The 14340-nt window shown below is 55.6% G+C and overlaps 1 protein-coding gene across 1 annotated transcript in view; it reads left to right on the forward strand.

Moving 5' to 3' along the window:
* Positions 1–271: 271 nt before the first annotated feature.
* Positions 272–14340, forward strand: part of LOC111151562 (seizure related 6 homolog) — a 44531-nt gene continuing 30462 nt past the window's right edge. Inside the window, exon 1 of the mRNA XM_022509630.1 lies at positions 272–388. Within this exon, the coding sequence (XP_022365338.1) occupies positions 334–388 (55 nt within the window). The 5' untranslated portion in view covers positions 272–333. The remainder of the gene's footprint in view (positions 389–14340) is intronic.

Below are 14340 nucleotides of genomic sequence, written 5' to 3' on the forward strand. Positions count from 1 at the left end.
GGCCGTGTGCCCACATTGAGCAGGGCAGCTCTTCCCCAGAGCCGGCGGCGGCGCGGGAGCGTGTGCTCCCGACTCTGGGTCTTTTGCGCCTTTGCTTGAGACTTTACGGTAAACACTCCTCCCGCGCCCCCGCCCCCAGCCCCGCGCGGCGAACCCCGGCGCCGACGCCAGGCGCTGGCCGTGGTGCTGATTCTGTCAGGCGCTGGCGGCGCGGCGGCGGCGGCCCCGCTCCCTCTACCCGGCAGGACCCCGCTGTCCCCCGCGCCTACGCCCCGCCGAGCCCCCCGCTTCCCCGCCGTAGCTCCGACCCGGGGCGCGGCCGCAATCGGCACCATGCGCTCGGTAGCTCTGCTGCTCCTGCCCTCACTGCTGGCGCTCCTGGCTCACGGTAAGGGACCCCGGCGTCCGGCGGCAGGACGGAGGCGGGGGCGGGGGCGGGGTCCCGGGGGTGGGAAGAGAGGACCGTACCGCTGCCCAGCTTCGCGCATCTGGCTCCCCAGCGCAAGCACCGCGCTCCGCCGGCTGCGCTGGCCCCCGCGCCGGCCGAGCCGGGCGGGGCGCGGGCTCCAACCCGCGGGAAGCTGCCGCGGCTCCCGCCATTCGCGCCCAGCCAAGACCTCGCCTTTAATCATCTCCCCGGATCTAATGGGATTTCTCTGCTGCAATTCATCACGCCACCCCCTCCCCTCACACACTCACGCGCTCACCCGCGCGCTACCTCGCCACACTCCAGGCGTCTAGCAGCGCCGGGGCGCGTGCAGGAAGGGGAAGAGGGCAAGGGGCGGTGAGTCTGGATGGCCTTGCTGGCCGCCCGTGGTCCCGCCTCCCCTACTGCCCGCCAAACTTCGCTAGACTTTGCTGCCCGTACCGGGGCCCCCCGCGTCCTCACTGCGGAGGGACGGAGTCGGATGGCGGCCGGACCCCGGGGTTGGGAAGTCGTTCACCTCCCTCCGCTTCGCGCAGCCACGCGGGAGTCGGAACTTAGAGTACAATTCCAGGGAGAAACTCGGGAGAGCGGGGGCCCCAGATTCGGCTACTCGCTCTGATGGGCCGCAACGGCTGAGGTCCTGGGCTAGGGACACTGCACCAGAGCCTCCCTCTCCGAGTCCTTTCCTTGCACTCTCCGTCTTGCCCACTCCGGAGCTTTTCCTCCCTCCCGGCCCGCGGACCTGCTCAGCCCCCGCCCATCCCACGGCCGCAGACTCGTCGCAGGAGAGCAGGCACCCTACCCTGCTGCCTCTGGTCCTCTGCTCGCAGTCGGGTCTCCAACTTCATTGGTCCCGGGTGGAGGGAAGCTTGGCCTGAAGTGAGCAGCAAGGGAGCGTTAGGGAGAGGATGAAGGCTCTGTGCCTCTGGGGAAGGAAGGTTTCCAAGTCTCGACGGGACCTGCACGGCCCCGGCTCAAGCAAACATTCACCAAAGCTACAGACCCCCAGGTCTTTCTTCCACTGTAGCCGGTCGTCTGTTGGGTTCGCCTGCACCTTGCTTGGAATTGGCACCCGCTGTCCCTCGAAGTATATGGTTCATAGCTTCTGATGTAGAGTGGGGAGAAGGTGGGAGTTTCTAATCTACTCGTTGGATCTTTTCAGGCCATGTTGGAGGTCAGGGCAGCGGGGCCGGGCCCAGATTGGGTCCCTGGATGGCAGTTTTCTGCGCTCTGCGTCCCTAGGGACGCGGAAGCTGCTCTCTGAGCCTCCCCGGCTTGGGTCGGTGTGGGTGGAAGGGTGTCCTCGCCCCGCCCCCTGGCTGCCCTCGTCTGTTCCTCTCTTGACGCCAGGTCCTCCCTTGGTGCCCAGAACTCAGAACCCAGTGTTCACATTGTGGGCGGGAGGGTGGGGGAAGCAAGGAGACCCCCAAAACCTCACCCTGCTGGGGGCAGGAAGAGGAAGCAAGAAGCCTGCATCCTTGCCCAGCCATCTGAGGATGTCCCTAGGAGTCTGGGTCTCCCAGGTCTGGCCACATCTTGCTCTGGACACCTCCCCTGGGGCTCAGAGCCTGTGTCTGAAGCCTCTTGTGCAGGTGTGTGGGTCTGAGTATGAACGTGTGAACCAGGGCCCAGTGTGTCTGGAATAACAGGTCCAACCAAGGATGTCTGCCCCTCCGGAGGTCTGGATGTCGGGTGAGGGCTCAGCAGTGAGCCAGTGAGAAGAGTGTGTAAGGCCGCTAGCATGCGGCACAGCCTCTGCAAGGCTGGAGTGAGACTGTGGGTCTCCAGGAGGATGGATGGCTGGTGTGGCTGAGAGTTGGGGGACCCCCACTGGGCGTAAGTGTGCAAGTGTTGGGAGGAATCTGTCCACTGTGGCCAAGAGTTTGGGTTCCCCCAGCCAGACTCCTCCTTGACCTAGCTGGACCTCTCCAATGCCAATGGGGCCACATGCCCAAGGGGCTAGGAGTTCACCTGCTGGGCAAGACCTTTATTTTCACTCCCCAAGGGAGAAAAGGAAGCAGCCATGCAGTGCCAGGAATGAAGAGAGAGGACCTGGACCAGGGCAAGCCCTGGCATGCCCCTCCATCTCCATGGAGATTACAGGTCCTAGTGGCTAGGGTACTGAGTTGTCTCATTGAGAGGCAGAGCATTTGGCCATCTCGGGGCTCCTGGGGACTCCAGCCATGGGAAGGCAGGCCTCGAGCAGTAAAGACCTGGGGTTAGGGTTAGGTGGTACAGCGCGATTCCTGTGGCCTCAAGATCGCCCCCACCCCAGAGTTTTGCTCACACATAGGTTGAGGGACACAGCTCTGGGCAGCCCATGAGATGCCCTGGAAGCCGCCCAGAAGTGGCAGAAGGGCCCCAGATGTCGCGGAGGCCTTAGAAGTGGGGTGGGGGGAGGAAGGGTAAGACCACCCTGGGCCTGGCTCAACCCCTCTCTGGATCCCACCCCGCAGTTGTACGGTGGGGGGAGGGTCTGGTTTGAGGGGCACTGTGGGCCACCGTGATCCTCCTGACCAGAGGATGGTACCCCAGGGATCCGGCCACATGGAAGAAAGCCGTTCTCTGGGAGGGGTGGTGTGTGCCTGGGCCTGCTGTGTCAGTTTAATGATTTTTAATGAGCAATTACCTTTAGTCATTCTCCTAATTTCTGAATATCAATAAAGTTAATTAAACTCTGCATGTGTGAATGTGGCCTGGGGAGACTGTGAAGGTGGAAGTGGTACAGACTGGGGTGGGGTAGGGTCTCTCCCGGGACAGAGGCTGCCTCGCTGGCCCTGTGACCTTGGACCCAATGCTTCCAGTCTCTAAACTCTGATGAGCGTGTGTGGCAGAAAGAGGGAGGGAGGGGACCACAAGCAGGGGCTGCTCTCTCTGTCAGGAACCAGGGGATGATGTCTGGGAGGCAAGGCTTGGAGGAGGAAGGAGAGAAAGAGGAGGGCTTGGCCTCAGGAGTCCCAGTGCGGAAAGGGTTAACAAACCAGGGCTGCTTTAACCTAAAATGGTAATTGCAGCTTCCTGTAGACTCTATGGGAGGTGTGGAATTCTAACAGTACATTTCAAAATCTGGGGGCTGCAGCCTAGGCCCAAGCCAGGTCCTGCTCTTTGCCCCAAGTCTGGCACTTTGGGGTCAGGAAGTGGCTGCTGGGGATAAGGCCCCATGGGATGCAGTCTACATGTCACCGGGAGCCCCAGAGGTAGACATGGTACACAAGAGGCTTGCCTAGGCTTCTGAGGAGACTAGAGGACCCAGAGACTAGAAGGGAAGTCTGGGCTGGCTTCTTGCCCCTCCTGGGTCTAGGCTCATCAGGCTTGGCAGGCCTTGGCGGCCGTCCCAGCCTCCTCAGCAGGGTGGCAGCTTAAAATGTCTTGGGGACAATAATGGGGAGTGAGGCGACACAGGGGCTGGGCTTAATTAGAAACTGGGCTTAATTAGAGCTTTCATGCCCCTCCCACCTTGGCTGCCTGAATGCTGGGAGGAATTCTGAATGTCGGCTTCCATACCCCCTCCCTCCACCCAGACGTAGATGTCCAAGTCCTCCAGCATGCCCCTCCCTCCTTGTCCCCATCCCTCCTAGTCCATTTGGTCCGCATGTGCTGGTTGATCTCAGCTCAGGGATGTTGCGCCCCCACCTGGGCAGAAGTGTCAGAGCTGGGGACCCCACCCCCCCAAACAAGAAAGATGGGAAAAAAGGGATTACTTTAGTGAAGGAACTCTCAGCCCTGATGGTGAAGAGCACAGGCCCCCTGGGTGGCCCAAGTCTCACCTCTGCCCTCTCTGAGTCTCCACTGTCTGGAGTGCTCAATGTACATTTGCACCACCTGATGGTTGCCAAGCCTAGGAGCACATCAGGGCCTCCAAGGGCTTGTCAAGTCATACAGATTTCTGGGTCCCCAGCTTGCTGGCCTGCTCTGAGGGAGAAAGAGCCAGGATCTAGAAGTAAGAGTCTGGGGAGCGGGGGAAACAATGTTGCTAGCCATGGTCAGCAGCTGGGAGGTGTGGGAAAGACAGAGGGGGTCTTCAAGTCCCCTTCCAGACTAATTCCAGCAGGAAGCACCAGGTCTAGGAAGTCCACTCACCCAGCTAGGCCAATCAATCCACCAAACCATCCATGCTCTCAACAGCTTCTGGGCTCTTTCCATTCCTTCTGCATGAAATTCTTTTCCCCTCTTGGGCCAATCTCACTCTATCTCATGCTTTGGGTTTTGCCTTGGTTGGCACTTCCTGCAATTCTTCAGCAGTATTTTTGGTTTTTCAAGGGAAACCTCATCCGACTGGACCTCTAGCCTGGGTCAGGGGTCTCTCGGCCTCCCACCAGCCCCCACTTTCCCTCATCAGGGTACCCATCTTGTTAGGTCACAAGTGCACAGCTGCTTGCTGTTTCTCTCCAAGGAGCAAGACTGAGCTCAGAAAGGAGGCAACCAAGTCTGATTTTCTCAGCCCCTCTCTCTCGGGGCAGTTCCAAGAAGTCCTATTTGGAACAAGTTCAGGGTCAGAAAGGAGAGGTGGGAGCGCAGCAGCGGATACTGTTCCTTGAGGCTGAGTTTGCCTAGCAAGCACACTATTTTTACATAGATTGTATGTTAGGATTTTTTTTTCCTTTTCCTAACAGTTGGCCAATTATCCCCACTATAAATTATAGCCTTGACTTAGTTTTTTCGTTCCACAAATTATGCTGTCACATCGTCAGCCTGAGGTGGCTTGGGGGTGGGATGCTGATGGCCATTCTGAGAAAGCTCAAGCCTCTCTCCAGCCACCCCTGCTTGTGTCCCCAGTGGCACAGAGCCTGGCATATGACAGACATTAAATACATGTTGAATAACTTCATGAGAGTTGCACGGGCAGACAGCAGTGGAGGTAAGCCCGGAGCCCGGTCTTCTTGATTCCCTCCCACAGCACCTGCCTACCACCTCTGCCAGCTGAGAGAGGTGCCCTGTATGAAATTAAGGACTAATGAAAGGGAGGGGCAACCCCATATCGTCGGGCTTCTCACCATAGCCCCCCATCCATCTCAGCTTCAGACATCCTCACAAAGCTCAGAGGGGCCAGCATGAAACCTTGGGAGCAGCTCTCAGCCTAGCATGTCCTTGAATGGGAAAGTGGGAGCCTGGGAGTCATCTAATAATTCATGTCCACAGAGCTTTCAGAGTCTAGGTGCCCAGCCTGCCCCAGCTTCCCTCCACCTCTCCTGAGAGAACAGTCCCTAGAGTACCTGTATCCATACTTCTCTCATTCATGCCACAGACAAGTACTGAAGAATGAGGCCTGGCCCAGAACCCTCAGACTGAGCCTCTCACATGCTCTTCTATTTATTTATTTATTTATTTATTTATTTATTTATTTATTTAACAGAGAGAGAGAGATCACAAGTAGGCAGAGCAGCAGGCAGAGGGGGTTGGGGGAAGCAGGCTCCCTGCTGAGCAGAGAGCCCGGTGCGGGGCTCAATCCCAAAACCCTGAGATCATGACCTCAACCGAAGGCAGAGGCTTAACCCACTGAGCCACCCAGGTGCCCCTCACATGCTCTTTCTATTTAATACAAGAGACCAGTTATCTCCACTTTACAGATGGGAGAATTGAGTTTCAGAGAGATTAAGTCACTGACCTTGGGCTTCACTGCCATTAAGTAGGCTACTCCAAAGTGCCTCCCTGTTTTGCAAAACCTGGGGCTGTGTCCATCCCCCCAGACAGAGGCAAAGCTTTAGTACAAGCTCATGGGAACCCAGGCGACTGTCACTCATTCTCATCACCATGATAACAGCAATACTAGCAAACATGTATTAGGTACCAGCTATGTGCCAGGCACCGTACTAAGCGCTTTCCATACCTTAGCTCATTTAGTTCTCATCCCAACTCTAGATAGAAGTTACTACCTGCATTCCATAGACCAAGTTCAAGCCCATGTGGTTGCACAGAGCTGTAAATGTCACCTAACTTTCTTCTTGCACATTTCTGATAATGGCAGTGGCTTAGCTTCCTGTCTACTCTCTTCCTTGCTGCTGTAGACTAGGGATATTTTATCTTGCTCAGTTCTTAGTGGCAATGAATCAAACATTCTTTCAGACACTTGGAGCCCAGAGCAGAGGCAAGGAGTCAAGTGAATCTTGGTCTTGGAGGCCTTGGTGAATGAGAGGACCAGTTAATCCTGTCTTGGCCTCCAGGCTAGCCCCAGCCTAACCCCTCAGCCCCATTGCTGAGGCCCACCCCTCCCCACCTTCCCCCCCAGCCAGGCAGGAAAGCCCAAACTTGCCTGAAGCTCAACTCAGCTCCTAGACAGGGCCGGGTGCCAAGCCTGCCCCAGCTTCCCTCCACCTGCCTACCTGCCACCCAGCTGCCAGCCCAGGGAGGGGAGATCGATGCTGCAGCCGCCAGCAGTGTTGTTGGCCATTGATTGTTGAGATTTCTCGGCGGGCTCTGGAGCAAACAAATCTGCCGCTTCTCCAACAACAACCTGGGTCTCCAGCTTCAGTCTGCAGTCTTGCCGGCAGGCAGGCTGGCAAGAGGGGTAGGGGGAGGGCCGGGGGAGGTCCTGGCTGGGCCCAGCAGGGACAAGGGACTTTGCCAGGAGATGAGAAGAAACTGAGTGGTGATGGGAAGGGGGGGCCATGGAGAGACTGGTGGAAGATGCTAAGGTAAACCCCAGACCCCATTCATGTCTTGTTTGGGCCAACCTCTACAATTTTGCTCAGCCATTTTTCCATTCCTGAAATGCTATCCTGTGTCCCTCTGCTTTTTTCAGTTCTCCCACATCCTCTTTTCCTGATCATCCAGCCCAGAGGGCTCTCTGTCCTCTAAAAGCTAGATGCCTCCCATTAGGAACTTAGCCTGACAATCCTTCATCCACCCATCCATTCTCCATTCAACAGCCTTCTATCCAGCCCCATTAGGTGTTTGATAAGTAGGAATACAACATGATGAACGCCTTAAAGGAACCCAGTTTAGAGGGGGAGCTGCCTTCTTAATGATAAGCTCAGCTGTGACTGCCTTCTCAGTTAGACCTGGACCCTCTGATTTTAATTAAATGAGATACAAATGAGATGCCAAACAGCACCTACGTGATCCAACCCCTGGCCTTCGGAAGCACAGGAGATTCCTAGCCAGTTTCTTGTCTGAGGCTAGAGGGCTCACCTTTTGGGTCTTTGAAGGTCCAGTAAGCCTCTGGGACCCCTAGGGCAGGCCATTGTGGTGCCCTTCATCACAACTCTTCCCATCTTTGCTGGGACTAGGTGTCCCCTAACCCCCCAAAAGAGCAGTTGCAGGGCCCCTCCTGGCAACAAGTCATGTCCATGCAGCAGAGTGAAAGCAGTGGGCTCTCCCTTCCTCCCCCAAACCTCCCACATCCCCTGCAGTCTCCAGGGTCCCAGTCAGAATCCTGACATCAACCTCAGCATCTCCCTTGGTCCCCCAGTCCTTCCCTCCCCACGGGATCCTCCCTCTACCCTCAGGACCCTCCTTTCAGCTGGTCATTGGGCTGGAAGGACAGAACTGGAGAGCCCCTATGAAAAGTGCCTGAACCACTGAGCACCCCCTCCACACAGATGCTCATTTGCATGCTGTTTTACCCCCCCCCTTTGCATGCTTGCTCCCTATTAAAGGCACAGAAGCAGACCTTGCCTCTCCCCACTCCTAGACCAGATCCCTCCACTCCACCCCCCATTGCTTCTCCCTCCCTCCCAGCACAGCAGCTGAGCACCAGCTCCTTTGTCCCCCAAGCAGCCACCTGCTGAGTGTCTGGCCTGGGTCCCATCAGCCAGCAGGTGCCTAGGGAGTCCCAGAGCCTGGGAGGGGGGCTATCGGGGCAGTGTGGAGAGCCAACTTATGCCTCAGGGAGGAGGGGACATCCCCTAAGGAAGAAAAGAAGAGTGCTCGTCAGCGAACCAGGACCCCCCCAGGACTTAAACCCAGTTCTGGCTCTTGCTGGCTGGGTGAGCTTGTGCAATTCACATCACTTTCCTTTGCCTCCATTTCCTTGGGGGTTCATGGCATCTGTCCCACCTCTTTCACTGAACATCATGGAGATCAAAGGAAATCAGAGCGGGTGGTGCTGGAAGGAAACCAAAAGCCCCACTTGGGGCCGTGGTCCTCCAGGATCCAGAGCTGTCCAGCACCAAGAAGGGCTGATTTTCAGATTGTCAGTGGAAGAGCTCAGTGACAGACTGTTGAGGCAGGAATGGGGAGGGAGCACCAGCTGGTCCAGGTCTGACCAGGAAGATGAGACCAGCAGTACGGAAGGATGAAGGTTGGATTCAGGGTGCTTCTAAGGGCCTTCGACCCTCACTTGCTGCTCTGATGGACACTGTCTTAAACATCATTTGCATCTAGCAAGGGGATGTGTTCGTGAATTGAAACATCTGGTCCAGCAGCTGGCAGGCCCCCTCCTGTCATGAGGCCCTATTTTCTGGCTGGTTAGAGGAAATGGGGGAAAGAGAGTCACCTTCTTTTGAGGACAGAAGAGCCTCTGGCATCTCCAGGCAAAGGTGTAAAGGTGGGATGAAACAAGGCATGCCTGAGAGAGGTCATTCATTTATTTATTTATCCAGCCTAGCCTCCGCTTGTTCCTCTTCCCTCATTGCCCATTCACTTCTTGCCCATCCCCTGGTAGATCTCTAGTCCTGCCCTGCTGGGTCCTTACCAGCCAGGCCAGGAAGACACCTGCTGCTTAAGTTGAGGTGGTATTCCTGAGACTCGAACCACCTGCGTGGTACCCTGAGTCTGGTCACTGTTGCAGCCGTGTCACTGACACTGCCCACTGGCCTTTCCCAACCCTGGGCCCCAAGCAGATGAGACTGGAGGGATCAGAGAAGGAAGACTTAGCCCTCTCAACTCAAAGCGACAACACACCCAACCTGGCAGAGTCCTTGGAGGTCAAAACAAGGTTTGGACAGGAGAGAAGGCTGAAGGGTTGGGGGCAGCAGAGCTGGGTCTCTCTGGTATTCCTGAGGGTCTTGGGAAGAAAAAGCCCCAGATGTGCAAAGAGCTGCATCTGTGTGCCTCTCTACCTGGCTTGTCCTTCTTTCCCTGGGTGTCCGTGTCCATGTGTCCCTGCATATCTAGGTGCTTCTATCCCTGCACCATAGGGCTGTGGTCCTGGTGGAGGCACAAGAGGCCCCAGTTGAGGCTGGTGTGTTCCCCTCCCTGCAGCCCCCTCCATTCTTTTCCTCCCCAACCTTGGGCTCCACTGACCCCTCAAGATTTGTAACTGCCGCTGCTGCTGCTATTTTTAGCAGCTCTGCACCCCTCCCCTCGCCTCCCCCACTCAGCTTGCTGGGGAAGTGGGGAGGATGAGCAGAGCCTGGGGAGCCTCACAGTCTGGAATGCTGGGTGGGTAAGGCCCTCTCCCCTCAGTCCTACAAGTCTATGGAGGCAAGGGGAGCCTGGGCTTGTCCGTAGGTTCAGGGCCCATACCTTGGGGCAGATTAGGCTCCATCCCATCTGCTTGGGGCTGGGAGAAGGTCCCAGGCTGTTCTCTCCCTCCCTTCTCCCCAGGTTCCTAAGAGCAGAGCCCAGGTCTCCAGTGACTCTTCCCTAAGCTCTTTGGAAGTAAGGCCAGAACTCCTAGGTCTTCGCCCATAGATGCTGAAGTCAGAGGGGGTCTCAAAGTGTCGGGAACTTCAGTGTAGGGGGCAAACCTGGACTAGGTGAACTCTCCCCCAAGTCCCCCACCCCTGATCTCTGGTGCTGCCCTGACACTTCCCAAAGTGATTTCAGCCCCAGACTCTTGGGGTTCCTGGGTCCCACCCCACCACTGCCTCATCTGCTCTGGAAACTGGCACCAGATGAAAGGGGCTAGGATACAGCAGTCCAAAGGGCATGAACTAGAGGACGGAGTGGGGAGGTAGCCCCGGCTGGCTTCCTTGGAGTGGGTGCCTGCCTTCTGGGCTCTGAACACCCTTGCTTTCTGAGGGCCTTTGTTCCTCTGTCTCTCTTCTGTCTGTCTCTTGAGCTTAGCAGGGCAGGGATAGTCCCAGGTCAGCTTCTGGGGCCCACTAGAGCACTTCCGACCTCTGTCGAGTTCTCTAACTATGGGATGGGGCAAATTAATCAGGCAGTGTGGGTGAATAGGCCAGCAGATCCTGGCACATCATAGGTGCTCAAAAATATTCAATCCTTCCCCGGGTTCTTTTCTCACACCTCCATCCCCCACCTCCCAGCTTGTCTTCTCCCAATGCACATATATGTATATATTCATACATAACACAAACACATACATACTTGCACACGTGTATGCACATACACACAGCCTAGCCTTCCAAGTTCTCAACAAATACTGACCAACATAGAGAGGTGAGGATCCTGAGCTCCACTGCCATACAGAAGGCAAGTGGTAAGTCAAAAGAGCACAGTGTCCCATGCTGTCAGCCCTCTCCCAACCCCGCACATATACTCCTGCCCAAGAGGTTCCATTAGCTCCTGAGCGTGGGAACTCCCATTAGGAACTTAGCCTGACAATCCTTCATCTACCCATCCGTTCTCCATCCAACAGCCTTCTATCTAGCCCCATCAAAGGCGGGGCTGAGTCTCCACCCAACCTATCCAAAGATTCTAAAACACCAGAGTCCAAGTACTCTATAAAAAAAGAGATGGGGAGCGCCTGGATGACTAAGTCATTAAGCGTCTAGCTTCTGCTCAGGTCATGATCCCAGGGTCCTGGGATCGAGTACCACATCGGGCTCCCTGCTCAATGGGGCGTCTGCTTTTCCCTCTCCCACTCCCGCTGCTTGTGTTCCCTCTCTCTCCATCTCTCTCTCTCTCTCTCTGTCAAATAAATAAATAAATAAAATCTTTTTTAATAAAGAAAAAAACAAAAACAAAAATGGACAGATCCAGAGAAGGCAAGACAAGCTCAAGGTCACACAGCTTGTCAGTGGAGAGAGCCACCTTCATGCTGGAGTCAGAGTTCTGACAAGACCTCACCAGGCTCTCAGCTTCACAGCTAAGAACAGACACTCTAGTGACTTCCTGGGCAGAGAGTGGCCAGAAGCATACAGCAGCATTAAGGACCAGGACAGCCCAGGGGTCTGGGTTCAGCTCCCTTCCATCCCTAGCCAACTGTCCCAGACCATCTCCTCTCAGAGGCAGCTCACAAAAGCAGCCACAGGGCCAAAATCACAAGATCCAGGACATAACTTTGGCCTTTGTGCACAAAACAAGCCTCAGAATCTTCGGGCTACCGCGCTGTTCATTCACTCCATGGCAAACACAGGCCCTGAGAGCAACCTCAATGGTGTTGGCTGTTGAACTTCAGGGAAAAGGGCAGCAGCCCAGAGATGCTGGTCTGGAACTCAGGAAGGTACCCGCTCTGAGGCCCTGACATCCTGTGGCCGGGTCTTGCTGGGCTGGGTGGCTGGGAGGAACTGTCCATGGTAGGTACATAGAGAGAAGCGGGCAGAAGAAGGAAGGGATAGCTGTTCCTCCCTAGATCAACTCCTGTTCCCCAACTTCACCAGTGGACTGGGCCAAACTGGCCCTGGCACAGGCTCCAGGGAGAATGCAGTTCCTGCCTTCACAGCCTTCCTCGGCCCAGCTAACATTCCCAAGGTTTTTCATTCAGAGAAATACCTCCCTGCTGCTAACAGGCTGGTGACTGGAACGTTAGAGCTGGGAGAGAGCTGACCTGAGTACCCAGCTCAGAGCCAAGCCCCTCCCTTGCCCAGACCGCACTACGTGGCATAATCAGGGTGGAGTATGGCAGATTAATGAGTTAACAGGCTGGTGAGGGAGGTGAGGCCACCGGGACTCCAGCAGCTCCCCCCACTCCTCCGGTTTCCCCCAGGGGTGGAGGTCAATTCTATTACCTCTACTCCGGGGCCACCCCCATCCTTTCCCTCCAGGGCCACCCCCATCCTTTCCCCAAGTTCAGTGCCACTTTTCCAGCCCCAAGGAGCTGAGGAGGGGCAGGGCTAGGACCCCTGGGTCCCCAGGACCAGCAGGCAGGCAGGAAAGGGGAGTGCAGGGCCACAGGGGAAGGTGGAGCACGCAGCAGGTGACACTGTTCCAGAGGCCTCATTAATCACCTCTCCAGCCCCCAGCTCTGCAGTGGCGAGACCATATTAGATTTTAAATTGGAAAGCAGAGAACATGGCAGTTAGCCGGGAGCTACCTCTACCCTGGGCCCCTGGTCATAGCCTTAAGGGAGAAAGGGTGCAGTGGGGAAAAGGGAAGAGAGCCACCCCCAGACAGTCCAGAGTCCTGTCTCCCCATAGCCCCGCACCACAGCCCCCTACCCAGCCCCCGTACCCAGACCCTTGAGTTGTCCAGGCCACATGGTCCTGGAAAGAGTCGGGTTAGGGTCCAAGAAGGGGGCAAAGTGAAAAGGAGGGAGCACAGTGGCCATCTTGGGGAAAAGTGCATCCTTTCTGGGAGCTAGTGCCTTTTGGAGCTTGAGGACTATAGGAAGCCAGCCAGGTTCCAGGGTGTGCCATCCATGGGCAAGGACAAATAGTAATGACTTACAGCCCATGCATGTGTTTGGACCCGCATACACACACTCACATATACCCCTAGATCCGCACACTCATACACAAGCAGCAACCCAGTGTGGTAGAAATTTCAAGCCCAGACTGGGGAACAGGCAGACCCAGTTCAAACCCCTCATTTGCCAGTTTCTTCCACTATGAACTGGGATGATTTACTTTGCTTCTCAGCCTTGGTTCTTTCATATGTAAAGTGGAAAATATTGATTCCAAGCATGAAAGGCTGTTGCTGGGGGGGGGGGCCGGGGGAATGGGGGGGGAGACAGCTCTCTCGAAGGTCCTCACCTACTCATAGAGGGTACTCAGTAACTGTGAGGCCATGGCCTCAAGGTCAGCTAGCTGCTCTGGGGCTGCCCTGGGAGCCCTGGGGAGGGGCAGGCCAGGCTCCCTGTCCCCTGTGCTCATGACTGGGCAGGGAGTTGTGGCAAGCCAACAAAGCACAGAGGACATTGTCACTGGACATTCACACACCCTGGTCCCATCCTGGGCTGTATCCCAAGAGACCAAGGCTTCCTGGCTTTTGGCCACCCACAAAGCCCTCCTAAACTGGTTCTATCTGTATTTCCAAAATTGCCCATCAAACACCCCACCCCTCAGAACACCAGTGCTCAGCCAAGGTTGGGAAGCCAACAGCATTGGTGGGTAGCACTCATCCTCCCCAAAGGGTGAATGGTGATGGGCCCAGCTCTCATAAGACCTTTTGGAAAATCTAAAGAAGCTCCAGGGCTCCTTGTCATTTCTCCCTGCCAACCCCAGTCCCCACTTTTCTAGCTTAAAGGAGGAGAGCAGAGACTGCCGTGCCATCTTAACTCTTCTCCAGGACCCCAGCTCTAGACTCTTCCCTTTTGAGAGGTGGTGAAAACTATGGGAGGTAAGGTTAGGTTTGAGCTACTTTCTGTTATGATAGCAATAACCACATGTGGCTATTTCAATGTAAGTTCGGTTACGTGAAATACAATTTAAAATTCAGTCTCTCGGTCTCCCAAACCACATTTCAAGGGCCCAAATCACGTGTGGCTACTGGCTACCATATTGGACACGCAGATATAAAATGTTTCCCCTCATCACAAAAAGTTCTGTTAGATAGCACTGCCCCAGGGCTGGATCACCCCTGGGTTTGAATCTGATATATTCAAGTTAGTCATCTTGGGAACTGTGCTCCCTGGGTCCCAGTTTCTCCATCTGTAAAATGGAATAATGAAAGTTCGCAACTCACAGAGTTATTGTGGGAATTGAACAAGTTAATTCTGGTAAAGCCCTTCGAATGGTGCTGGGCGTGTGACAGATTTTCAATCAACAGTAACATTCCATAATTTTAAAAAGATTTTATTTATTTATTTGACAGAGAGAAAGATCACAAGTAGGCAGAGAGGCAGGCAGAGAGAGAGGGGGAAGCAGGCTCCCTGCTGAGCAGAGAGCCCGATGCAGGGCTTGATCCCA

Source organism: Enhydra lutris, unplaced genomic scaffold, assembly GCF_002288905.1.
Source record: "Enhydra lutris kenyoni isolate GAN:26980312 unplaced genomic scaffold, ASM228890v2 scaffoldscaffold26, whole genome shotgun sequence".
Classification (NCBI taxonomy): domain Eukaryota; kingdom Metazoa; phylum Chordata; class Mammalia; order Carnivora; family Mustelidae; genus Enhydra; species Enhydra lutris.